Raw genomic sequence first — 27,857 nt, forward strand, 5'->3', positions numbered from 1 at the left:
ACCAACCTACAACTCATCTGTATGGTTTTTGGGGACTGCCTCATGTGACAGTTATACTCTTTGAGGCACCCAAGTCTTCACATTTTTAATTTTTCAGTGTATTTTACTGTTCTCTCCTGTTTCATTTATTTCTGTTCTCATTATTTCCCTTCCTAGCTAAGATTAAATACAGTATCAAAAATGTGCTGTAGTTCGGTGGTGATCAGTGACTTTACTGATGGATTAATTTCTCAGCCTTTAAAATTACTGCCTTAATTTATATTGTAAGAGTTAAATAACAAGACTTTGATGAAAGTCTAGTCCAGTTAAAATACAACTTTTCAGTGAGAGAAAAAAAGGCTGAGATGGTGTTTCAAATAATCTGCTAATAAAATTTCTTTTTACTTTGGTGTATTCCCCTTTGCTATTGTATATTAATGCTGTATCAGTCCATATGTCTCCACTTGCATAAAGTTATATGGAAAAATATGTAATTTTTGATGTTATTGCTAAAGAAAAGTGATGAATCTGTATGATCTAAAACTTTGAAGGGAGGCTACTTTGTGCTCTAGCAGTTGTCAGAGAGAACTTTTCTGCTTGACCATCTTGATCACTTTCAGTCCACAGGCATTAAAGATTTGCAAGGATTGAGTCAGAAAATGGTTATGTCTGCATTTATCAAAATTTTCTAACAAGTTACATTTTATTTGAGAGAAGGCTTATACTGAAAGTTCTAATAATTCCCACATACATATTGTGTCTGCTTGTCCTCAGAAGCTTCCTTTAATTCTTACTCATTTTACAGTGCTGTTAAGGTTTGAGAGATTCCTTATCTCTACTCATTATTGTTTTTAATGTGAAAGAGATAGCTTCATTTGTGGCTATGAAAGATTAATTGGTGAAGCTCAGGTGTTCTGTCTCCTCCTGATATCAGAAGGAATAACTAAGCAGTTTGGAAACTGAGATGGAAACAGGAGCTGGGCAGATGAAATGGATGCCTGTCAAGAGGCAGCATGGGTTAAGTTCTAGCTTATCTTCCATAGCTATCAGAATGTCAGAGCCTGTAACACTTTCCAATTTTGCTTGCAGGGATAAGCCTCTGTTGTAAAAATGTCAAAACAACCAGCATCACATGTCAAAGCCATTCAGGTAAGAGACAGCATTTATGTTTTTAATATAATAAAATAATAAATCTCATCCTCCATTGCTTGGCAGACTGCATTTTTACTCAGACAAAGCACCACAGGAGTGCTAGCTGGGGTTATGCTGTTAAAGTGAAAAGCTTAGTAGATATGAAAGCACTGAAAAAGTGTGACCTGGAGATCATCTTTTGATCTGAGCTGACAAAAAATACTGGATCAGATAGGTTCATTAATCATGTGTTTGCATGGTCTTTGCAGTGTTAGGTTATGCCTATTGGAGGATCATCTAAGCAAAAGATGGTAATGCATCTGCATAACTGTTAAGTAAAAATAATTCCTGCAACCATTAGATTTTCCAAAAAACCAATATAATGCTGGGAGAATTAGAGGCTAAAAAGATAGCATGGGTGTTGTGAAGTTTTTCATGGCTGCATTCTTAAGGAGAAAAACCCTCAAGTTCAAATAATTGTTTAAGAAGCATTTATTTAGAAGCCAAAGGAAAATGAGAGAAATGTTGATCTTTTAATTTGAAAGATTCTTGTCTGCCACATACCTCTTCAATGATATATTGAAGGATGATGGAGTTGATTGTTGCATACTTGTTGCTTATGAGGATAGAGTTGATTGTTGCATACTTGTAAAAGAAACAGCTGGAGAATTATCCCAACATCATCAGGAAGTAAGGTCATGAAGAACGTGTTTAGTTCATGTTATGAATGGTTCTTGTCAAAAGGCCAAAATATCTTCTGAACTGAAGAATCTTACAGAATTCTCATGTATTTTGTAAAATGCACTTCCAATGAAATTTTACTACGAGTTCAAGTTGCCTTACCTAAGAAACACAAAATGGAATTTCTGAAGTCTTCTTTGTTCTCAGTTTTCTTGAGATAATACTAATGCAATGGATTGGAGTATCAAGATTAATTAGCCAGGGGCTAGGCAGCATACTGAAGATGCAAGGCACTATGAAAATGCAGATTCTTTTTATCATCATCATCATCATCATCATCATCATCATCATCATCAATTCTGCTGAAATAGGCATGCAAAATACTGTACTCTAATTCTGTTGAAATTAGAAAAAAAATGCTATTTTGCTAGACTTTTGATTTGACTCAGTTCAAATTTTCATCCCTCTTTTACAGTGACTATAGAAATGTTTGTAGGATTAATGAAAAAATATGGCTCTTTAATAACTGAAAAGTATTTATTTACATTTTACATTTAAACTCCATAGGTACATACATATATTTCTAAGGAATTAATTGGTTTACATTTTTTTCTTAGAGATGTAATGAGAGGCTGCATTTTATTTCTAGGATAGCTTCCAACTTCTAAATATAAACAATGTTCCTAGGTTGTTAATTTTAAAAATGCATTAAATTTAAGCACTAGGTGTAATATTTTAAGAAACTTTAATTTTTGCAAAGGTAATTTGAATCATGAGAAAAATTACAGCAAAAATTTAAAATATATCTATTAAGCATCATGTAAAAGGTGGTTCTAGTAGGGAGACTTGCACTTGAAATGATGCTTGTTATGCTTTGAGCAGTCTAAGAACTATGACTCAAAATGTCACATTACTTTTATACATTGTGATTCATATCTTATGATTCTTTGCTATTGTGTGCTGGTATAATAGGACTGATGTGCCCTGGGGAATGCACGTCATGCTGCAGCAATGGGAATGTAGTGGCACCTCACTAACTGAAGTGTTTCATGGTGTTCTGTGTCTGAAATGACTTTTTTCTGACTGTACTAGATATAGACAAAAATGTTCACTTCCCAATAGCTACTAAATACAGATGTGTGAGAGTTAAAGGCAGCAATTGGTCCCAAGTGTAGTTTGGGGCAATAGAGGACCAAAGTATGTTAATTGCTTGAAACAATTGCTGACCTCCCCTTCTCAGTGTGTTAAAGGCTGTGAACAGCTCTGAATGAAAATTATTTTATCTTTAACACTCTTGGCTTTGCCCAGAGGTAAGGGTGAGGAGGTTTCTAGGTTTTTTTGCTGTTTGTTTTTGTTGTTTGTTTGTTTCTGGATTTCATTCAGTTTTCTCTACAGCTGCTCTTTCCTTTCCTTTCCTTTCCTTTCCTTTCCTTTCCTTTCCTTTCCTTTCCTTTCCTTTCCTTTCCTTTCCTTTCCTTTCCTTTCCTTTCCTTTCCTTTCCTTTCCTTTCCTTTCCTTTCCTTTCCTTTCCTTTCCTTTCCTTTCCTTTCCTTTCCTTTCCTTTCCTTTCCTTTCCTTTCCTTTCCTTTCCTTTCCTTTCCTTTCCTTTCCTTTCCTTTCCTTTCCTTTCCTTTCCTTTCCTTTCCTTTCCTTCCCCTTCCCCTTCCCCTTCCCCTTCCCCTTCCCCTTCCCCTTCCCCTTCCCCTTCCCCTTCCCCTTCCCCTTCCCCTTCCCCTTCCCCTTCCCCTTCCCCTTCCCCTTCCCCTTCCCCTTCCCCTTCCCCTTCCCCTTCCCCTTCCCCTTCCCCTTCCCCTTCCCCTTCCCCTTCCCCTTCCCCTTCCCCTTCCCTTCCCCTTCCCCTTCCCCTTCCCCTTCCCCTTCCCCTTCCCCTTCCCCTTCCCCTTCCCCTTCCCCTTTCCTTTTTTTGTAATTAAATACATTTATACAAAAGTGTCTTTCCAGATTACTCAGTCATCCATCATCATCCATCCAGGAATGGCTGTGATACTGTGAAGGACTTATCCATAACAGTCCTCACCTTATGCACAGCTGCATCACTTGTATCCTACCCTTAATACCCTCTCTCTATTAATAACCAGAAAGAAGAACACACCAAAAAATCTCGAAGTACCAACTCAATTGAGTCAAACCAGGAATATATTAGTATGTCATCTTTACAGGTAATTTCCCTTTGGTCTGTTCAGAAGGACCCTGGTAGAGTACATCAGTGCACGTACCTCCCCAGTCATTGCAAAAACTGCAATGACACTGAATATGGTAGGCCTTTCAAACAAAGGAAGTGGCAAACTCAGTAGTTTTCATAATTAGCATGGTTAAACATAACAATCACACCTAGAAAGTCTGTCTAAAGCAATTATAATTTAGGATTTCCAAAGTCTAGAACAGAAAATTTCCTATTTAGCATTTTACTGGATGAAGATCCCCTAGGGTCATATCTCCATCTCAACTCACAGGTGACAAAAGTCTTGAAACATATTTTTTAAACAAAATTGTGAAATTATGCTGAACACAGCACAAGTCCTTGCAGAGCTATGCTGGTGTACAGAATTTGGCACACCCATTACACAGCTGCTCATCTGTGAGACAGGACCAGCACTGGATAAAGAGAGATTCACAGCTCAGGCCTTTGGTAATTGTGGTCAGGAATTGTTTGGAAATGTCATATTTTCATTTCATAATGTAAATATTTTAATTTACAGTATGTGTTATCAGATACAAACAGTTTTTAACTATGTCTTAAAGGATGCTCATTTTACTAAGTTATTTTGTCATGACTGTGTACCTCCTGCCTGAACGCTGACATGAATGTCTCTCATGCAGGCAAAAAAGTACAAACTGCTTTAATGTGACACAGATTACTGGGAAAGTGCTGAAGCAGACCAAAGAGTGGTTTATTGAATTTAATTAGCAGCTTGGGACTTGGTGGTTCATTTTTGCTTTCTGAACCACTTTTAGTCACTGTTGGTCTGTCAGTCACAGTGGGAAATGCAAGGGCTGTAGTGTTCCATGGGAGGCTGGCTTCTGCTTTGGCTGCCTCCAAGGGGAAGGAATGTCCAAGTCCAGGATGTGCACCACAAGGAGAGATATCTCTTACAGTTTCAACTCTGCAAACTTGCATGACCATGCTAGCTGTAATCTGCAGAGAAGTTTCCCATTCCAAAAATCGAATCTGTCTGGAGATGACCAGAGCTTGGTGGGGCAGTTGTTTAAAACTAGAAATGGCAAAGCTGGGTTTTTTCCACCCATAAATGAGATAATAAGTTAGGAATTGTGAGGCTGAAAATGCCCTGTCCCCTGGGAACTTAAAAAGTGCAGGCAAAAAGTTTCACAATATCTAAACTAATGCCCAGTGGAAAACCTTTATGAAACAAATACCCAGTTGTCTGTGACCCTGCAGATATTTGGCAGCCCTACTGAAATTACAGTGTCATCTTGCATAAGTAAGATAATGAGAAACAGGTAAGTAGAATACAGGAAAAAGCATTCATTTCTTGGCAGATAGATTCTTCATTTGCTCATCATTTGATTACAGCTGTCAGAACAGTTGTTGTTACTGAAAACCAGGAGCTGTTTTCCTGTGGTTGCCTGAGTGGGTCACAATCTGCAAGACCATAACTTGAGCAGAAGGATGGGATTATTCATTTTCATTTAGTGCAGATCAGTCAGATGGTAAAGGACAAGAACAGAGCTCGCTGTTAGAAGGTTCTTTGCTTCCTCTCCGTAACATTATCGATTCAACCCCAGGTTTTACCAGTGGGAGTCGTGGTATTTTGATGACATTTCCTAGGAGAAGCTTCTCTTCTGAGATCACGAGATAAGAATAAGTATAAATTGTGCATTTAGTTGATCATGCCATTTGACTTTTAAAACAATCTTGCCTGGGTCACATTGGGAAATGGATACTTTTCAGCTGCTCTTTCCTAAGCAGTGTTTTGTGCCATTCTATTCCCCAAAATCTTTACTTTTAAGATATCCATTATCAGCCCCAATTATGTTATGGCTACTGGCTTTCTGCCCCAGTAAAATATGAGATTGATGCTGTTGTGTGGGTATAATTCTGGAGGGAGTTTGCAGAAGCCAGGGGCCAGTGGTGTGCCTGGTGTTGGAGCTAGTTCAAGTATTTGCAGTTCGTACCAACCATGGGTAAATTTTGTTGGTAAAATCACATTTTAAATACTTATGGCTTAAGATGACCCAGGGCAGGCTTCCCTTCTAAGATTCCTTTGATTAAGTGAGGTGAAAACTGGTGTCATTGGACAATAGAGAGTGGTCCAGTCATTGGGTGTTATTGAAGGATTTGTATGATTTACACTTAAACATTGCTTTTGGCACTCACTTGCTGCTTGACCTTGACCAAACTGAAGCAGACCCATGTGCCTAAAGACACTTTAGTGTCCAGTACTCATTGTTTAAAAGTCCAATGAAATCAGACAACATTAGTCTAAAATGCAGAACTTCAAAAGCTTTCTAGTTTGTTTTTTCACTTTCTCTCTTTTAAATGGAGATGGAAGCACTTCTCTTTCCACAGGAGTGGTGTGATGATGCATACATTGAAGGCATAAGTGCTTGGAAACCATGATAAATGTCTGTATGCTTGTCCCACTCCTTTCGAGTTTTGCCATTTACCAACTGTATCTTTATTTATCAGTCACTATTACATGCATCACAATTTCCTTCTCACAGGCTAATATTAACATCCCAATGGGAGCATTTCGACCTGGTGCGGGCCACCCTCATAAAAGAAAAGAATTTACACCTGAAGAAGTGGAGGGGGTAAGCAAAAAAAGTTTTTTTGATTTGTTTTTTTCTGAGGAGAATCCCTGCCATAAAATGGAAAAAAGCCTTTAAAGTGATCTTATAGCTCCACATACCAATCTTAGGTACCACAGCTGAACATGCACTGATCATTCATGGAAATAAATGGCCACTTACTAACCCTTCATGTATAAATAGTTCTGCTTTTGGTGCCAAGGCACCTATAGGAATATAAACTGTTCCAAGGGTGTGCAGCTCTGCTTCCCCAGTGGGATGATATCTGCTGTTAGGAGAGAGAGCCAGGATTTCACCAGCAGTATTTGTCTAGATGGGAGCTGATGAGATACAGCAGGAAAAGTTATAGCAAGGCTTTGGAAGACTTTGCTGCTACCTGTCGCCCTGTGGTGTGATTTATTGTTACAGCTTTGTTCCAGTATTGGAACAGGTTTTCAAACACAATGCTTTTTGGAAGGTTTATCAACAAGAAGAAATTGAATGTGAAGATGCTTACAAGTTAAACCAGAAATTCTGAACCCATTTACCTGCCCAGTGGTGAAAATACTCCATTTTAGACTGAATTCTGTATTTTCATGCTTGTATTTTCCAGGAAGTGTTTAACACTGAGTTTTGAATATAAAATCCAATTTATACCTTAACTAACATTGGTCATAAAGGTTATGATTAAACACAGATATCATATTTCTGAATCATATTAAAGCATCTTAATTACCATTAACTTCAATAATAAATGAGACCCTAACACCCACAGTGGAAGAAAAGGTAGTGGTAGATACTCCAAGCAAGATAAAAAATATGGGTATTCCTGGTTTCCTGGCCAGTTTACATAGTTTGGATTCACAATCCCTACATGAGAACTCATCCTGCTGGGCCAGAGCTCCCGCTGCTCCTCACAGCCAAGGGCAGGACAGGCTATGTAAGAGCCAATGCTTCTTTTCCTGTCTCAGTCAGATTTTTTTTTCTGAATTTTGCCATATTTTGATATAAACTGTGCTCTGTTTACAGAGAACTTTCCCAAAATAATCAAACCTAGGCTGACTTGGGTCTTAAGAAGATTTTAAAAACAAACATACAAAATGACCTTGAACACATATTGTGGCTTTCTCCCTTGGAAAGGAATCAAAGCATATTCTCTCTGCAGTAATTAAACTGGTGAAGGAGTGCATGTTATTAAGCAGAAACTAATATAGCATATGTGAGTTCTAGTAGTGTTTGAGAAATAAAATAAATGACAGGTGCTGATAATTGCATTTGTTTGGGTAATTGAATGTTGCTTTGTTTCTCAGCTGTATGAATACTCTCTAGGAGATGGACATTATGGAACTTCTTAGCTCAGGTTTTATGGGCAATACTCAACCAAACCAATGGGATTAAACACTACAGAAAAAGATCTTGTTATAGGAATAGAATAAAAATGCTACCAGTGAACTTGTCATTTCAATTTTCTCATCTTGTTAAGTTTTGCCATACAGCTCATGATTTTTAAGAGCGGTTTTAGACAACTTTTGCTAACAGTGCATAATCACTGCTAACAGTGCATTTTCCACTCTATTTTAAAGCCTTGACAGAGGAGATTAGGGGAATACAGATCTTACTCAAAGGGGTGGTGGAGTCAGAAATGTATATTTTTGAAGGTCAGTGGAGCGGATATGTTAACATGAAAAGAAATGGAGGGTGGGAATTACAGAAAATAACACTTCTTCAGTCAGAGCTTTCCCATGCTTGTATTTTTTAACCCTTATTGGATATTTAAGTGACTCTTCAGGCTTCCTTCCATAAAACTGAAGGCTTTAGTCTAACCTCGGCTATGTGTTGCACATGGAGTGAGTGATACAGGGAGCAGTGAGGTCATAAATAGCAAACACCTGAGGCTGGGAAAGAAAGCTGACAACAATTTATGGAGCACAAAGTCTCCAAAATGTGTGCAAAGCTTGCACCACTTGTTCTACAAGAGGAATGGTATTGCACATGGCTTGAAATGGTATTTTTTTACATAGTTTCTGCTATGTACTAATAAGTACTACGGGGTTCAAGGAGTGCTTTTTTCACCTGATTATTCAGATGAGCTAGGAAAACTGTCAAAGGAAACAATACAAGCTCATGGCATCTTTGACTACTGGTACAATTTTGTGCATCCTTCCAAACAGCTTCTGTATCAATTTACTTATTCTCTTGCTGTGCTTTGCTACTGTTTCAGGATGTTAGATCATTAAACCACATAACAGGCAGTACATACAGTTCCTGGTGCTGAATTACTGGCTAGGATTTGAAATAATTTAGCAAAAAAAAAAAAGTAAAATATTATTAGTATTATCTTGGATTAATTAATTGTGTATTGGCTAAAATGTGGGGAAAGATAATACAAGTGTACCGAGCTAAGAAATGTAATTATCACTTTGGTTTTCTTATATATGGTGATCTTAGGAAAGTCCTTAAAAATCAGATAGGAAGAAAATGACAGTTTTCTACAATACCTTTGACAATACTACAATACTATTTGACATTGCAGTCTTCTTCTTCTTCCTGATTAGCATGTAGTCTATTAGTCAATAGAGAACAAAAAAAGAGATGTCTACTGGCCAATAATATTTGACACCTTTTCAAGAAGGGTGGCTAATAAATCTAAGTCATGATTGAACTCTAAAAAGCCCATCACAATAGGACATTCACAGAGTAATCAAAAATGAAAAGATAATTTCATCATGAAATTATTTGTAGTAAAATATAAATTAATCTCTACATGTATTTGATTCCTCCTGTATGCCAGCTTTATAAAATACACAACAGGCTGGAACAACAATAAACTCATGTTTGGAAATCTACTCCTTCAAAATATTACCCAGTCTAGGGTAGAAATGGTCTAAATACCTGCTCTACTCACCTAGAAGCAATAGTACAGCTGAGGAAGTACCAAGGGCTGAAATACTGTGGTCCATTGGGAAATTAGCTGAGTTGCTCACTATTATGTAATTGCTGTTATTTAACTGGCATTTTTACAGTGTCAGCAAAATAGCCATGCAACACTACCCTAATTCAAACATAAAATGGCAAAAACCCTTCTGGTCTTGCAAATGAGGTTATGAAAAGTTAAATTTCAACTCATGTTGAACGTGCATGGAGTTTTTGGAGCCCATAACCTACTATCACAGCTCTTCTCCAGAGCTGCAGAAGTGCATGATGAACTTCCTCTCCAAGTGTCTGGCAACTTTGAAACTCTCAAAGGAGTTAGATGATAAAAATGGTTCTTCTACTTTTTTGTCATCTAAAATATGAAAGATTTGGAGTTGCCTTTAATTCTCCAGTCAGTTATTTTCTAGTAATTGCCTGGCACTGTGAATTCTTACCCATTCTAATCCTCATTCCTCTACACTAAGCATCTTCTATTCTTTTTAGAATGTTGTTAGACATTTTAGACAACAACCAAAAAGTAACCTGTCTCTTCATGCCTACACCCTAATTTCCACTGGGATTGCCCTTAGCATAAAAACATCATTTCCTGTTTTTCAAATAACTGATCTGTGCTCATGATCAAGAGATTGCTATTGCAGCAGGAAGGTCACTGGTGTCCTTTTGTGCAGAATGCTCCTGCTTCAACAGAGGAGGAGAAAGAGAAGAAGCTGCTCCCAGGAGCTAAGAAGCTTCCAGGTCCTGCTGTCAACTTGTCAGAGATTCAGAACATAAAGAGTGAGCTGAAATATGTCCCCAAAGCTGAACAGTAGCTGGAAGAAGCAGGTGAGTAGGAGAGAGCTTGTCTGCATGGCTCTAGGAGGAGCAGGCTGATCCAGAAACCTCTCTAAGTAAAAACATGGCTTTTCAATTACTTCAATGGACCTGGAGTCACAGCTCATAATTCAAAGAAAAAACATTAGAGGTCATAATTGGGATTTGCTGTTACTTCAAACATAGATCGTGTTGGAGACTGTATGCAATGATATATGACATCCATCAACCAGCCTGAAGTAGTCTATTCAGCATACTGAGAATTTGGTGTGTTTGGAACATTGAAGCCACCTTAAAAAGAGCATATTGCTTCATAAGCACAAGTTCCAGTTTTGCAAAATATTGAACTTGTATTTTTACAATATAACCACAAATGAATGTTTTACAATGCAAATAAATTTATTGCAGTGATGGACAAGTAGGTCAATATTTTTAAAAATCTCCTTTGGAATATTAGTTATTTGATATTAAATTATGTATGTAATTCAAAATTTACATACTAATGGTTCCATGTATTTGATCACACAAACATACCCAATGCTATTTGTGTCACTCCAGGACTTGCTGTAGTCCAGCACAGGAAGGACAAGGAGCTGTTGGAGCAAATCCAGAGGAGAGTCACAAAGGTGAAGGGAGGGCAGGAGCATCTCTAGGAAAGACAGACTGAGTGAGGTTGTTCTGCCTGGAGAAGAAGAGGCTCTGGACAGATCTCACTGTAGCTTTTCAGTACTCAAAGAGGGCTTTTAGAAAAGATGGGGACAGAATTTCTAGTAGGTCTTCTTGTCATAGGATAATGAGTAATGGTTGAGGATGTTGGATTCAGACTAGATATAAGGAAGAAGTTTTTTACAGTGAAGGTGATGAAACACTGGACCAGGTTGCCCAGAGAGGTGATAAATGCCCCATCCCTGTAAACATTGAAAGGCTGGATGAGGCTCTGAGCAGTCTTCCTGGTCTAGTGGAAGATGATCCTGCTTATTGCAGAGGGGTTGGACTAGATGACCTTTAAAGACCCCTTCCAGCCCAAACCACTCTATGATCATTTTATTTAAAACAAAATATTCAGCACTTCAGTGCCAACTTCAGAATAATTTATATCTGATTTCAAACAAGACCCATAAACATTTGTTGTTCTACATTCTAAAACTTATAGAAATTAATGATAATTTCTGTCCATGAAATTATCCTTTTATTTCCTTTGAAAAGCCTGAGTCAGTAAAGATGTGTCAGGCACTTACAATGAAAACTCAGATGTACAGAGAAGTTTTAATGCAAAAAAAAAAAAAAACAAAAACCAAACAAAAACAAAACAAAACAAAAAAAAACAACCAACAAAAACCCACCCTGGCTACAGTAAGAAAAAGATAGTTGTGTCACATAATATTCACCTCAATTGCTAGTTGTGCATACTGACTGATAAATCCTTTTTATCCTGAAGAGAGGCAGAGGAGTTGAGCAGGAGAAAATCATCTGGAATTTACTACACAGAAACATAAATGAAGACCAGAGGAAAACAGAAAGCAATGCAAAGGGGTTCTGGGAATGCAGAAGTGCTAAGAACCAGGAATCTTAAAAGAAATGGTGTATAAATTGAGTGCACTACCTCAGTGCTCTCTGCATCATTAACTTAGTTTTTATGTACAGCATAAATGCGCCATTTGGAAGGAAAGAGTATTGAGTCTTTTCTTGTTTTTACCCTGCTGTGTCATAATGTTCCTGATATTTTAAAGATGCAACAGAGTCTTTCTCTTCAGGAAACTTGGGAGGAAAGAATAACATTTTGTAAAATGCAACATTTTAGTCATTTCACTAAAGCACTGCCCAGAGAAATATGAATTTTTAATGTGAGGCTTTAAAGAGGTTTTTTCCTGTAAGAGATATTGCAATGTAAATTTAGCCCCATATTTATTCTCAGATGATTGCTGTTTTTAACATTTAAAAGTTTTTTTAGTAATTACCTTACTGAGAATCTGACAGAAACATTTAGGGCATGCTCAGATGTTCAGTCTAAAGTTTTCTACAGAAAGCTCAGCAAAGTAAAGGGCATCTTGAAAGCAGTGAGGTTATTATGAAGTAATTTCTGTCTCTGTCCTTCTTTTGATGTATTGGTTATCAAGTTCTGACATTGATACAGATTTCTAGATTTTGGGTACTGCAGTCACAGATCATATCTGAAAACTCAGTTTCCACAGGAGTTGCAGGTACAGTACTCGCTGGAGCCTGTGAGTTTGGATGTTGTGCAGAACTAAGCATGTGCATGAATTCCACATAAAATTGAGATGTAAATTAATCATATGCCACATCCAGCAGCTTTGAGTGATACTAAATCTAAGGACTGTCCCCTATAAGAGGAAATTCATCAGATCCAATGCTTATGTTGTGGCCTGCAGCCTTGTATAAAATATGATATTGTCAGAGAGCTGCTTTATGATTGATCAAGCAAATCCAGAGAAGATTATCTCAGTCTGCAAGAAATTCACAGTCACATATGCCTGATACTTTGCTCCATCTACAAGAAGGGGTTAGAGATCATCCTTTGGCTGTGATGATTTCAAAAGAATGGTGAACTAACTGGTCAATGGAGTATGCCTGTGCAGAGTGTGTACTGATAGATGAGGTTTGGTTTGGTTTTCACAGTTTGGAAATTAATTATATCTTACATCAGTACTATAATCTTCTCAGATATTCACTATTGAGGGATTTCCCTTTGATATTATTTTTTTCTTTCTTGTGGTACTCTGTAGGAAATACCTACTTGAAACAGTTAGAATAACTCCAAATACTCTGGATAATTTCCAATATTTTGTGATCCTATAATATGATACAATAAAAAAAATCACAAGTACACTTTTAACATGCCACAGATATCAAAGCTTTTAGAATCACAGCAGTTATTTCCAACTTTACCTCCTGTATTGTCATATTTCATGGTTAGTTTCAGTAAATTGCAAGCTAACATGATTAATTTTGTATTAATTTTGATCCATGTTTTCTTGCTCAGTTTAGAAAGCAAACCCAGCAGCAAAAATAAGAAACCTACAAAGCATTAGGTTAGTTCATTATTTGCAAACCCATCCCTACTTAATTTGCACTTTAGAGCAACTTCTGTTAAAGATCTTTGGTCTTGCTCTTCACCAAATTAGGAAACATGAATAGACTTGCTAAGATCATAGTAGTGAGTAGAACAGTTTGTGGGAGGAATGTAATTAGGGAGATGTCATGAAGCTGGATCCACTGAAGGCCATCAAGTGCTCCTCAGTTAAGATATTACTGTAGTCATCCCTTATGGGGATCTGGTCTATCATCTATAATTAGCTAATCAGCATCATCTGTCATAAAGATTTTTTTTCTTCCATACCTGTACATGATGTGTTACACGCAGCCAGTTTTCATACACAATGTGAGTTATGATTCATTTCCATTTTCTCCATCTACAGATTTTTTTTCTGCTCCCTTCACACCTGGGCATTTCTACATGCACAGAAGTGAAGCATATGCAAAACAAAATAGTAGCAAAATATCATACACTAAAAATATATGCCCTATTGAATAAGTAATGGTAGGAAGCATTTAGTTTGTGACAAATGGAGTCTGCTGTGCCTGAGATTTATTGCCAATTGTTGTGATATCTCATGTGATAACTAGTATGGTGATTGTACTTGAAAATGGGCCTGAGCACAAACTGGCATTTCACCTGAGAACACAGATCATGGCAGCCCATTACTTCTGCAACTCCTGTTCATTCTTCATTCTGTATCCCTTCACCTTTTGTGTTCTGAAGTGTGGAGGGCTGTGTAACAAATCTTTCTATGGTAAAGGGCCATGGAGTCTAAATGCTGGACTTTGGTTTCAGAGCACCTAAACCTTCAGCTAAAGTGGTCTAGTCCTTTCCTCTTGAAGAAGACATTCTTAGTGGAAGAACTTCTCAAAAGGCAGAAAGAGAAATTTACTGTCTTGAAGTTACAAAACAGTCTGTCATGGACATAGGGGCAGCACTCCTAGCATTGTATTCAGATTGTGTTTGGAGAAAGGAATTGTCAGGATCCCCATTGCAATGTTGATGAGATGGTTTCTCACCATCTGATGCAGTACTTGCAGACAAATTGTTGTCTTTACCCGGAGCTGGGGAGGGTGGTTTGATAGTAGTAGGTAGAAGGTAGTGCTGTTGTCTGGTTACAGAAGCAAGGGAACTGTATTTTGAAGGTTGAAGAACTAGCAAAAGCTTCCTAGGGCAGGTTAGCCTTTGCATTATGCAGAGAATTCTGCCCCACATAAAATGAGAAATCGTGTCAGCAGAGCAGTCTCTGAGATTGGCATCACTTGGGGAAAAAGAAAGGGGAGAAAACCCTAACAAAAGTTCCTTGGGGAATAAAGGTCTTATATCCATACACACAAGATGTTCCTTGGTGTTGCTATTAATTATTTACATTTAAAAATGTGTCGATCACCCCAGGCTAAAAATGCACATTATAACTTTGCCCACTAAAGATTTAATTGCACTTTCCTACTATATATTGCTCTAAAGCAGCCCCTCAGTTAGCAGCAGCTATTTACCTCTCCTGGTGCCCCTGCTCTGACACACAGGTTAGTGTTTGCATCTTATTCCTGTGCTCAAGGAGTACAGTTAAACTGTAGTACAGTTACAAGCAAGGTTATTGCTTTTTTTCTCCAGAAAAACAACAGTGCTTTGCTAGTAGAGGAACTCTGACCTGCTGTGAGCTCTTGAAATAACACTGCAGTTTTAGGAATATGTGTTCATTTAATTGAGTCCCAGCAGCCAAAGCTTGTGTGAGAGAAGGGAATCCTGCATGCCAAGGTAGGTCAGGAGATAAGATCTCCTGGAGTGGGAACTATGGGGCGCAGAATGTGCATCATGCATTTCTGTAGGACCCTCCTGCCAAAGTCAGAGGGGTCATGGGGAGATCTCCTCCGTGTGCATAAGTACCTAAAGGCAGGGTGAAAAGAGGACACAGCCAGGCTCTTCTTGGTGGTGCCCAGTGACTCATACTCACTGTGTGGCCAGTGTTAATTTCAAAGTGCTTCTTGTCTTCTTCTATCTATGGTTTCCTACCATTCTGCTGGTTTTGATTCAGAACTCCCAGACCAGCAGCACTCAAGGATTTCATGGCCAGCCACCAATTTTGTCAGGTCCCTTCTTCTTGTAAAATTTTCCGAAGAAACTAGGTAGTTGGAGGTTTGTAGGATTTTTAATAGCATATTTAAAGTTCTTTTGGTTTGCCTTCCAGGTTTTTTGAGTCTACTTAAGACATGCTTTCACATTTTAAAACAGAAGAGCTAGAAATTTCGTTTCAAAGAGAAAAATGGAATGTCCAGGACATTATTTAGTATCAGAGGAATCTTTGTAATCCTGCTACCTCCTCGAGGAAAAAAAAAAAAAAAAAAAAGCATGTTTTTGTTTCCCAGAGTTTCTGCGATCAGAAGAAAAAAATTAGTTGCCATGGTTTAACCCCAGCCAGCCACCAGGTACCACATAGGCACTCACTCACTCGCCCACCAGTGTTGGGGGCAAGAGAATTGGAAGGGTAAAAGTGAGAAACTTGTGGGCTGAGATAAAACCAGATTAATAGGTAAAGCAAAGTCATGCAAGCAAGCAAAGCAAAACAAGGAATTAATTCACAGCTTTGTAAAAGCAGGCAGGAATTCAGCCATCTCCTGGAGAGCAGGGCCCCATTGCACATATCAGTGACATGGGAAGACAAGCACCAGCACTCCAAACATCTCCTCCTCCTCCTTCTTTCCCCCACTATATACTGATCATGATACCATACGGTCTGGAATATCCCTTTGGACAATTGGGGTCACCTGTCCCAGCTGTGCTTCCTCCCAACCTTCCACACACCCCCAGCCCCTCATCAACGTGGCTGTTGGAAAAGCAGAAAAAGCCTTGGCTCAGCAATAATAAAAAACATGTCTGTATTATCAGCCCTGTGTTCAGCATAAATCCAAAATTTAGCCCCATACCAGCCACTGTGAAGAAAATTAATTCCACCCCAGCCAAAGCAGCCCAATTTCCTCTAACATGGCCTGCAGCTGTCTGTCCTGAATTTAGTCTCTTGCCCAGCACAATGCTGTGGTAAGCCCCAGCACACATCACTGCTTTGCAAGTCAAGGAGAAATTTCCTTCTCATTCTCTAGCTGAATTGTGGAAGAGGAGGGGGAGAACAGGCTGGAGAGAGCCTGCCTTCTAGAGGCCCAAGAAGGCTTGAAGGTGTGTGTTAGGAGGTTAATTTTGCCAAGTAAAGAACAGGGCACATTCTTATAAAGCACAAATGCTTCTACATAAACTAGTTAGGAAGACTCTGCTTTGTGGTTTTGGAAGCTGACTAATAACTTCAAAACAAACACTGAAGAATCAGAAAACATTTTACTTCAAAGTAAACTACAATAACAGATGCTTGTATTTTTTCAAAACAAAAAAATATGAAAAAATTAAAGTCTTTTATTTCCAAACTGTATATTCAAGCAGAGCTTTTTTTATTACTATTATTGCTGGAAGAGACAAGCCCAAAGTAATAACTTGAAGAAGTGTGTCCTAATTTTTAGAAGTTGAGCATGTTACTAACTGCTCTATCTACACCATACACAAGAGAGTTTGCAGACATGTGGAGATGGACAGGCCTCTACACAGAGACAGGAGAAATGTCTACATTGAGCCTCTCCCTTTGAAACATTAATGTACTTAAAGTAACAAAATGCATCCAATGCTAGGAGTGTGGACCCACAAATCTCTGCTCTGTTCTCAGGCGAGAACCATTTCTGGAAGAAAGGTCCAAGAGTTTTGTTTGAAAGCTGAAAATTTTCATAGGTCACTGCTATTTAATAACTGCTTCCCTATGGTCATTCTGTTGATTATTTAGTCCTGAACTTTTGTTAGACTCTTTTATAAAATAACCCCTCTCTTTTCATTCATGCTGTTCATGACAGATTTTCATAAAAAATAAACTTTACACTCAATTGTCTGAGTGAGATGCAATTTCTGGGGTGACATCCCTCAGAAGAAGCTCAGAAAGGCAGGAGGTCTTGTGAGATACCAGATGTTGAGGATCAGTGAAGTGTGAAGAAGGAATACAGTCAGCAGGCTTTTTCTTGCTTATCTCTGCTAGATGTGTTAAGAGTTAGCCCATGAACTACAGCATCTAACAACAGGTACTACTGGAATGTACTCCTCTTGGAAACCTCAGAACAGAATACCAGGAATCCCTAAAACTTCAGTTATTTACTGTGTGAACAGGTCCAAGTATTTAGATGAAGGTCCTGTGACTTGAAAGACACCTATCCCAAGTCATATGCAAATAAATCCATGGAGAACTAGTTGTAACCAGGGAACTGTGGACATTAGAAACTGGAGAGCAGGAACGAGATCATACTGATCACTGTTAGAGAGGTACGAGTGAGATGAGAGCAATGCTGTTTCTCTCTTCCTGGAAACTGTCCTGCCGGTGTTAGGTATGCCTGGAGCAATCTGACACTGTAATGACACAAATCATCTGAACACAAAATAACAAGCAATTCCAGTCATTCCCACCCTATACAGTTCAAATGTGTTCAGCACAAGGTTTTCAGTGCTACATCAGAGTGAAAAGGCTAACTGCTCTAGAATACATGAAGTGTGACTTCTCACATTAGTAACAGCTCAGATAGTTTTATCAAATCTACATAAATTGTAGCCAATTAAGTTGACAGTATGATCTGAAATATCTCAGCTCTGATGTGATAATCAAACGAATTTTCTTCTAAATTTAGTGCCTCATCATTTTGTTTTATAGATTTTATTCATTTCATTTGATAGAAGACTGCCTAATTATGTTCTCACAGCCTTGTGCTTAAAAACCACATAAATTACCGCATTACTGTACTTTGTCATCTCTTGCAGAACTGGCTCAATGAGCCTTGTCACCCCTGTCCAGGAGCAGGCCATCTACAAGTGTCCCAAGCCGTGCTTTGTACTCAGGACTACCTCTGCTTCAGCCACCAAATTGCTCCTGGTGTGCCTTCTTTTAAAAAATGTAGTTCTTTTGGTGCCAAGGCTACCTCTGTTCCACACTTGTTTGCAAATTTCTTCAGAGAATAACATTTTGTAGTGTTTGAGCTCACTGTGTGTAGGTAGAGCATCATATGTAGCTAGAGCTCACCATGACAATGATCCCAAGATCCACTGCCCCACTGTCAACACTACTGAGGAAATGCTAAGCTTCCAGTGCAGTTGGGTTTTGCTGACCCTGTCTGCTGCTGTTTTAATCTCCTAATTTCCCTTTGATTTGCCAAAGGAGTCTCAAATATGCTGTATTTCCACGTGAACAAAGGACACAGCATAAATGAGCATTTCCCTGCAGAAATATGTATTTGTTTTACTCTCAGTGTTGGTCAAAATTTATTTTTCAAATTTGATTTGCTGCGAGTTTTAGCTAGCTGAAGGGAGATTCAGCTGAACTAACCTTTACTTCAACTTGGGAACAAGTATAATGCCTGTTTTTTTGTCCTGCCATTTACTGGTTGTAACAGTAGGGCTGTATTTGCTTCTGACTACAATTGACTGAGGTTCATGGACAGACATGGGTTCCAGAAAAGCAAGAATAAAGCCCTCAGTCTTGCTGTTCAGAACTTACTCCCCCACCTTGGTAAAGTTGATGTAGCATTGCTTTTAATTTAATAATTCAGTTATTCAATGGATAAAAGAAATAAATCGAGTCCTTCAGCTTTTCGCTCTCCTGGGTCTTTGTTCTCGTTTATTGCCTTGGAGCACACCTTGTCTTAAAATTGCTGCTACTCCCACGTGAGTTTGCAGAGCCTTTCAGGGCACAGAAAAGCAATCTCGGAGCAAATAATAGCTGTGGCCGGGAATGCACTTAGGGAAGGGAGGCGCTGGCCGGGCTCGCCCCGCTCCCCGGCAGATGAGCCCGGGAGGAGCAGCCGTGTCCGCAGCCAGGGACTGAAACGGGGCTGGGCACAAAGGGACAGCGGGGCTGCTGAAATTGCTTTTACTGAGGAAACATCAAAGAACAAAAAGCTCTCCCCAAAGCCAAACTGCTCCTGTTCTGAGGGAAGGATGATGACAATAACTGGGTATTGCTGTTTCAAAGCTTTGAAACGTGCTGCCTTTGTACAGAAGATGAAACCAACACAAAGTATGTACTGAAATGGAAAAGAATGCATATGCAAAGACTTGAAACCAAATATTTGAGCTAAAACAGGCAGAATATAGGGAAAAGAACACCTTCAGTTTTTCTGTGTTTACAAATCACACTGCTCTTGAGTGCAGTATCCTTCCCAAAGATTGTTAAAGATGGGATAGAGTATGTCCTCTGCTAATATTAATGAAGGCTCTCAGACCTCCATTAAATACTTAATGAAGGATCTCAAACCTTTTAATTTTGAATTTCTCAATTTCCTTGGTTTTGTGGTTTTGTCTGAAAATATTTGAATTGATCTGTCTCTTCAGGCTTTGAATAGAAGCATTTATTTTTGAAAAATATGTAATATTTCTCTCTTTTAGTTCTCAAGAAAAGAAGAGCTCTCTCTGAGAAGATGAGACATATTTTCAGTTTTTCAGTCCATTTTGCTGAAAGTAAAGTGAGTCCGGGTGGCTATATCACAGTTTAGTTTAAGCCCTTCATTTAAAAAGTAACAAATAATGTAGTAGTGCATCTCTTTCTGCTTTTTATATACTTCTAAAATTTTTATTCTGGAACAGAATCAATATGCTATCATATATGTGAATAATTTCTCTGGGGCAAATTAATTCTGCAGCTAAGTGTTGTCTGTCTCCAGTTACTACAGTTTAACACATAAGTAGATAACACCCGAGCCACTGCTGAGCTCATGAATGCTCCAAAGTCTGTGACAAACCATGTTTGTGTTCTGCCTTACATGTGTAGAGAACAAGAACCTGGCCAAACCTGTGTTAAACCTGGCCACAGAACACCACAGCTCACTTGACAAGCAGTCATGGGTCATGTCCAAGTGAAGTGATCTGCAGTTGGGTTGAAGTTAAGAACACCTGTTTCCCTAAGGCAGGATGACAAATAGGGTGATCAGCTCCAACTTTGTCAATGCCTTGCTTTAATAGACACCATAGAGGTGAGTGGAGGCTGGCTCTCAGAGAACCTTGTGCTGACCTGGGGCTAAAAACCTCATTTTTGAGCTAAAGAAGAAGCAAAGTCAAGTCCTTGGGGTTCCATCTCCAGTGAGATTTTTGGCATCTTAACCATTTTCATCAAGGCAAGTCCATGGTATAAAATCATATGCCATGGCAGAAGAGTACGTTGAGCCAATGGAGCATTCATTGACATCCCTCAGCAGTGTCTGGAATTTTATTGGCAGCACAGGGACCAGATCCATGTTGGGAAGAATGATGCAGGCAGCTCCAGATAGCCATCCAGGATGGCAGAACAACACCTTGTCCTCCTGTGTTCTGACCTGTCTCAGGGAGACATTTCATCTCCCTATCTCCCAGTGTTCTCTTTGCCATGGAGGTGATCCTCTTGCCTGATCTACCAGAAGGAACAGCTACCTGAACTCCAGCTTCTCTAAACACTTACTGGCTCACTGGCTCCATCACTAAAGAGGGGAGCTGAAGTACCTTAGACCCTGAAAGCAGGCAGGCAGGAGTGGAGAAGAGCTGGCCCACATTGTGGCACTGCCTTCTGCCTCAATTGCTGTATCCCGAGGGACAGATGAAGGCCAGAACTGTCTTCCCCTGCCAGGGTCCTCTAGCATTATTCAGGGATAAGTCCTGGCTCCTCCCAACAGGAAATTGGCTGTAAAGAGATGTACAAGGTTACAGAGAGAGGAAAATGGAGGTAGAGAGTCCTGTCTCACCCATAGTCCTCAGTGCCTGTGATCACACAGATCCCTTCGGAAACTTTCTGCCCTGCAGAAAACCACACTTCTGCCATCTCGAGAAGATGGTTTTGCATGTGCTGTTACGAACCCTTGAGACACTTCTGCAAGCAGCATGGTGAAGCTTGTGTGGAAAGCTGTTTAGACATAGCTAACAGAAAAAAAATGAAAACAATCAGATTTTTTTCCCCTGGAGCTTCAGCAATGTTCTCAGTAAAGCCAGGAGACATTTCCCATCACCCTGAATAAATAGTGTGAACTGTCTCCTCCAGATATGCTCCAATTTTTTAAAAAAGCAAGTAAAAAAATTTGCAAACATACAAGAGAAGGGATGTGCTGGTGGCCCCTCCTTTCTGCCTTGGCTCAGTGGTTATCACACATACGCAGCCAGGAAGCATGAATAAACCAGGTCAGGTCCTTCTTTGCTCAAAAGGATTAAAACCCACAATTCTTGCTTCTCTGGAGACTGCAGACTAGCTTGGCAGGGGGGCCCTTTCTAGACTTCAAGTTAAAGCTCACCTTCTGTGCAGAAATGAATTATCTGTAGATAAGTCAGCCTGATGGCAGCTTAGCAATGTGGAGCTCAACTGACATTAAGGAAACTTGCTTCCATGTGCCTTAGCCTGTGGATTACTGTGTACCATGTCTAAAGGCTAATTTGTGTAGCAGCAGCCTCCTCAAGCTATGATTTGAAAGAAACCAGGGTGGCTGCTGCTGTGTTTTTGTACAGTCTGATGCAATTAGTAGGTGCTGAGAGGGACAGTCTCTGTGGAAACCCACCAAGCTTCTGGGTGCTGCTCAGGTTTACATGCCTCCCTGGCACTCAGATGAGCAAGATTATTTAAACTCGGGTCATTTTAGATGGGCATAAGCACAGTTTGAGGTTATGATGTAGCTGGTTCATGGTTTTGAGGACCACAATTTTGGATTTAAGTACCTGCATCCCATTTGCACCTGAGGCATCCAGATTGCTGGGACTGTCCTCTAGTGGTAAGGAGCTCAACCCCAAGGTCACTCAGTGGTAACTGTGCTCATAAATCACATAAGTGGATCTCAAAATCACAGTCCAAATTTGAATCTTCGAAGTGCATATTGCTCACTGCTGAGAATGAATGGGGCTCTGTGTTTCTGCAGTCAGATCCAGCACCTGTGGTGGTACAGCTGTGTGAGCAGAAGCTGCTGCACACCTTCTGAGAGGAGCCTTTCTGCCGAGCTGAACAAAAGAAATATTTTCCACAGAAATTGTAGATCATGGCCATGCAAATTCAAAACTAAAATATAATTGGTCTCTGGTGACTGTTTTTTAACAGCAGGTGATTCCTCTCAGCTTTTCCTTCTATTTGTCTGTGGAAACATATTCTTTTTCTTTTCAATTTGTTTAGTCAAAAAACAATTTTCTATTTTGAAACACGGTGCCGTGAGAAAGCTTGGTTCTCCCATATGTCTTCCAGTCAATCCTAATAACTCATTTCTAAATGCTCACCTGTCACAGATTGCAAATCAAATATTAACACAACAGGCAACATGTTGTACCACTTTCATTTATGTTTTGGAGAAACCTATCTATTCCTTAGAAAAAGATGGGCTTATCTTTGAAACTCTAATACACAACATATATATATATATATATATATTTGCACACTAGTTACTGATATGAAAACACTGCACATGTACTGTAAATTTATGGATTTATGTATCACATATTAAGCTACTTGTCCACAGACAAACTGCCCCACTACCTGCAATAGCTTTGAAGAAGTGAGATAATGTGAAGAATTGAACATATCCTGTACAGACCAGATGTCAGAATACACAGTTTTCTAATGCAGTCAGTAACATGTCAACTTAAATTAACAGCTTGTATATGATGTCTTGGCTTCATGCTTTTCCATCTCTGAGGCAATTCTCTGGGTTAGGTGCAAGACGCCTGCCAAATTTCCCAAGCTGATTAAGAACTCTCACTTTTCCATGGCAAAGGAGCCATAAAACCTAGGATGAGACTTAAATATGCAGAAGAGGCTGTAGAGGATGTGGGTTATGTAAAAACTATGTTGGGTTTTGAGTTGGCAATCATTTTCTCACCACCCTTTCCTTTTCCTCCCATTTGCTGTATTTTTCAATATATTTTGCTTCATACAAGGTGCTAAGAATTTCAGGAAAAGTATTTGCAAAGTGCACAGAAACCACTAAGTCTCGATTTAAATGTATTGAAAATAAAACTACAGCCAACTTCTGTCTCATCTGTGAGTATATTTGCAGGGATGTGACCATTGTCTCAGGCCCTCTTTTTATTGCACGTGCCAGAGTTATGTTGAAAGAAAACAGGTGGATGATTAGTACCACAATTAATCATAGTTCAGTTGTGTTGTGATATTATCTGTAGGCATATCAGATGTACACTATATTTATATGGAACAACACTCACTCACACATTATGAATTCTGTGAGAAGAAGCCATATGACCAGGAGAAAGTAACATTTTTAGAAACTGTAACTAGCAGAGAGTCGAATGTGGGTTATTTGCAGTACAGACTGGGTAAGGTGGCAGAAGAGGCAGGATTCAGGATGAATAAATTGGGTATTGCTGCTCAAATAGAGATATCTGAGATTTCTTTTGTCTTTCTTGGAGAGGAGTATCTTCTCAGTCTCTTCAAGATCACAGAGCTTGCTGCTAATGCATTGAGAGCAAAGAAATCAGACTGAGAGAGCTTAGGGATAGGGATTGCTTCAGGTTTGGCAGCACCTGGCTGGCCCCAGCCCCAGTGCTGCCCATCCCTGCTCCTGCAGTGCAGCTGTACTGAGGAGCCACCTGGCTCCACACCAGCCTCACAGTCGAGAAGAAGTAACTTCCCCTGCCTTCAGAGCCCAGCAAGGACCACTGAATGTCACTTCAGCTGACTGGGATCTCTGGGCACATCTTCTCTTTCAGTGGCAAAGCAGCACACAACACTGTGTGTTACTCTCACAGACCTTCAACGTGTCCAAGTGCCCATGATATCCCGGAAAAGTCCTGAAAGAGCCAGAATTACAGCAGAGCTATGTTCCTTTCCTCAGGCTTCCAAACAAACACAGATCCTGGCAAAGCCCTCACTAGTGTTCACCTCTGGGAAGCTTCTGAAGTGAATTCTCTTTGTAACTTTAATTTCAGTTTAGTTTTAAAGTGGGGAGCACATCAGGCAGCAGCAGGGGAGCATCTGCAGGATGATCCCTCCTCCCCAGGGTGGCAGGTCAAGGGGCAGCAGCCCTCTGTTCAAAAAGGGTCTGTAGAGGTTTGCTGCATTTTTTCCCTTTAACTCCAATAGCAGAAGCAGGTAGATTGTGCTGCTGCCCTTCTGTGTTTCCCTGGCTACCACAGAAATGTGCTTGTTTTACTTTTCCCAGCCTCTTCTCAACAGTAATGTAAAGGAACAGTGTGTCCTTCAGCTGCTTCAGCAATCTGAAGTGCTAAAAATGCAAAAAACTCTTTTCTGACAATCTTTTGTCTTCTTGTTTTTCTGGGTTTGCCATTAATAAAGACTATTTTTCCCCCAAGTATTACTTTTCAAATGAATTGTGGTTTTGTCAACTCTATTGATATAATGATTTAGTACAGAACATTGCCCAAAGAGTTAATGGTGAATCTAGTTTATTTACACTGTTGATTGTTGTTAGGATGTGCGTTTGGGAATTTACTTTTTTTTGGTGGGGAAAAAGAAAAAAGGGAAATAACTGTTACAGTGAGATAAATCCCAGTCAAAACATATCAGTAAATACTGCATCGTGGCAGTAACTCTTCAGGGAAACTAGAGGGCAAGCTTCTAAAGTACTTTGAGCTCTGTAAACCTGCAATTAGGTATCTCCTCAGCTTCCCAAAGAAATGGTAAGTGCCTCACTCCTAGGGGCTTGCATATTTAATCAGCTAAATGCTTTCCAAATACTGCCCTTGGAGGGCTCAGGAAGCCTGCTGCATAAAAATAATAGTCATTGCTGTGTGTCAGCAGTCAAGGAGCTCCTATTGTAAGTCTGCTGATTTTTATACCAAATATAACTGAGCTGCCTTTTGCCTAGCCCTCCATTTGTCTCAAATTTTTGCCATGACTTATTGTGTACTAGGAATCACTGTGGGCCAAATAGGGTTTTATTATTATTGTTATCATGATTGTTGTATGTGTGACTACTGCTTAGCATCTACATGGGGCTTGGCTTCTGACCCATTCATAAAAATAATATTTCACTTCCTATGGGTCAGTCTTTGAGTCAGGGGAAACTGGGTATACAGCTCATTTTTAGAGCTTGTAGTTGTCAAAATGAATCTTGAAGGGCACCATTGAAGTGTTTGGCATCACACACGTGAATGAAGGTGCAGATCAATGCAGCAGGAGGCTGAGATGAGGCAGAGGCTGTGGAGACAGTTTGGGAATGCCAAGTTTATGTTATACTGCATATTTAGGTAGTGCCCTCAGCTGAACCAAAAGGGGGCAGGAATAGCTGGGGTTAACCATGCTATTTACAGTTTTAAAAAATAGGATATTTCTCCTCTGATTTGGGAAGCTATGTCTGCGGAACAATGTCTAGCAGCTTCTGAATGCTAGGACTCGAGCAGGGATTAGGGTTTTTGAGTCTGTCAGACCTGAAATTGCTGACCCTTGGAAGCTTCCAAAGTCAAAGAGCAGCACCAGCCTGCTGGGCAGCTGCTGGGATAAAAAACTGGCCAGATCAGTCATGCTCAGTGTTCCATGTTGCATCAGAAGAATTGCTGAAAGCAAAATGTTTCCATAAAAAGTTATATTTTCAAATCACAAAACTTTGCCAGTGGAGAAATGTTCCATCAGAAAAATGTTGGACCATTTTGACTCTTGGCATACTCTAAGGTACAAAAACTCATTGCATTTTAAATAAATTTCAGCAGCCTCAGCCCATGCCAACTCTCAAGCAACAAATCAAGCAAACTCGTCTTTTTCTCTAGTAATTATCCAACCTAATAATTCTCTTGTCATTTCACCCTTTTGCTTCACTGAAGGAAGAAAGGGCATGTTTGCAGCACACCAAGATGCTGTTTGCTTCTATTTTCATTGCCCCAGAACTTGAAATTCATAAAAAGTCATTATCTAAATATATATATAATTTTAATCCCAAAATAAGCATATAAAACAACCCCAAAAATCAATTACCTTCAGGATACACATGATTAGACTTTGATTTATAAAACTTTTTTTTAACATAGTCATTTCTAAAATCAATATAAAATGTGCCTGTTTTTCAGGGACAAACATAAGACAACAGTCTACTTTGCCAAAGTTTGAGCACATGGCTTTTGAAAGTCTAACCAGCCAACATCCAGAGCTTAGACCTTTCTTCTCAACCATTAAATTTGTACAAAAATGGAAAGCATTTACAATAAAAAATGAGTGGCAGATCTAGGATCCTGGACAATACATGAATTCCTATGGATAATGAAATAAAAATCTTTGGACAATATTGAAGTCTGATAGGAAGTGAAAAATCAGGCAGTATGGAAGCTAAGAATGAGTGTTTATGTGCTTGTCATTTCACATGAATTAACATACTGTCTGCCTTATATTGTGTTGCCTGCATTTTATGATTCATAACAATTTTCCTCATACCATCTCAGAGCTACAAAATTATGCGTGGTTGCAAAACAAGCACAGCAATGCTGAATCATCTTTTCTACATACCAGTAAGTCTCTGAAGTAGCCTACCTCACTTTAAGTATAGGGGAAAGAAAACTTGGTATTGATATCTTAATATTTGAATATTAATAACCAGTATTAGACTTCGTGTTCAGTCTTGACTGATTAACTGATGCTTATGTGAGTCATTTATCCACTCAATATTATTTTAATATGTGTTTTTTATCATTAAGTTCCTCAATTTTTTCTTAAAAAAGAAAAAGCCATTGACTTCACAAAAATCAGTTGTCAACAAAGACCAATGGCACCTTAGAAATGCCATTAGTGAGGGACTCCGTAGGAATCAGCAGCATGCCAAATATTTCACTTTCCACAGTCTTTGTCCCTGCAGCTCTAACATCTCTGGCAAAAAAAAAAAATCTTAACCTTTTGCTTACCATTTTTTAATTAAAAAAAATACAGACAATATTTAAACCCTTCTCTGTATGTGAAAACCACACAGACACGAAGCAGTGCTGCTTAGCACTCGGCGTATGTCTCTGGAGAAAATGCCAGCTTATCAGGAGTTTTAAGTGGCAGCCAGCATGACAATAGCAAAAGACATGAGCATTCAGGTGTGAAATCATAGAACCTTTCCAGCAGCAGCATTTTGCTGTGTGATAGGCTGCATTTGGATTTGTGAGAATGTTTCATACATAATTTCGGGTAAAGCTTTAATATTTGATTGGAGAGCCAGCACAAATGAAGTGCCAGCATAAAAGAAATCCAAGGCCAGTGCCTTTCTCCAGAATCTCTTTTGTGCAAAACATCTTGAAAATCATTGTTCATAATTTAATTATGTAGCACAGCTGTGCCTTTTAGAGTTCATCTGGCATGAGGCAGAACAATCTTGAGGGTGATCGCCCACCCTTACAATGGCTTTTATTGCACTGTTTGAGGGACTACAATAAGACTGCAGAAAGGATTCCCTACCAAAAAAAATGTCAGTAAAAATAACATCATCTTTCTCCAAATTTCAGCCTCCCCAAATCGAATACTTTTCTAGCAAAACAAAACTGGGTG

General features: G+C 39.3%; 1 protein-coding gene across 1 annotated transcript in view; it reads left to right on the top strand.

Annotated features, from left to right (window-relative positions):
- The first annotated feature begins 1,074 nt into the window (after nt 1–1,074).
- SMPX (small muscle protein X-linked) overlaps nt 1,075–27,857 on the top strand; it is a 37,648-nt gene continuing 10,865 nt past the window's right edge. Inside the window, exons 1-3 of the mRNA XM_053935190.1 lie at nt 1,075–1,128; nt 6,496–6,585; nt 10,164–10,317. Coding sequence (XP_053791165.1) covers nt 1,090–1,128; nt 6,496–6,585; nt 10,164–10,304 — 270 coding nt within the window. The 5' untranslated portion in view covers nt 1,075–1,089 and the 3' untranslated portion in view covers nt 10,305–10,317. The remainder of the gene's footprint in view (nt 1,129–6,495; nt 6,586–10,163; nt 10,318–27,857) is intronic.

Source organism: Vidua chalybeata, chromosome 2 (assembly GCF_026979565.1).
Source record: "Vidua chalybeata isolate OUT-0048 chromosome 2, bVidCha1 merged haplotype, whole genome shotgun sequence".
Lineage (NCBI taxonomy): Eukaryota > Metazoa > Chordata > Aves > Passeriformes > Viduidae > Vidua > Vidua chalybeata.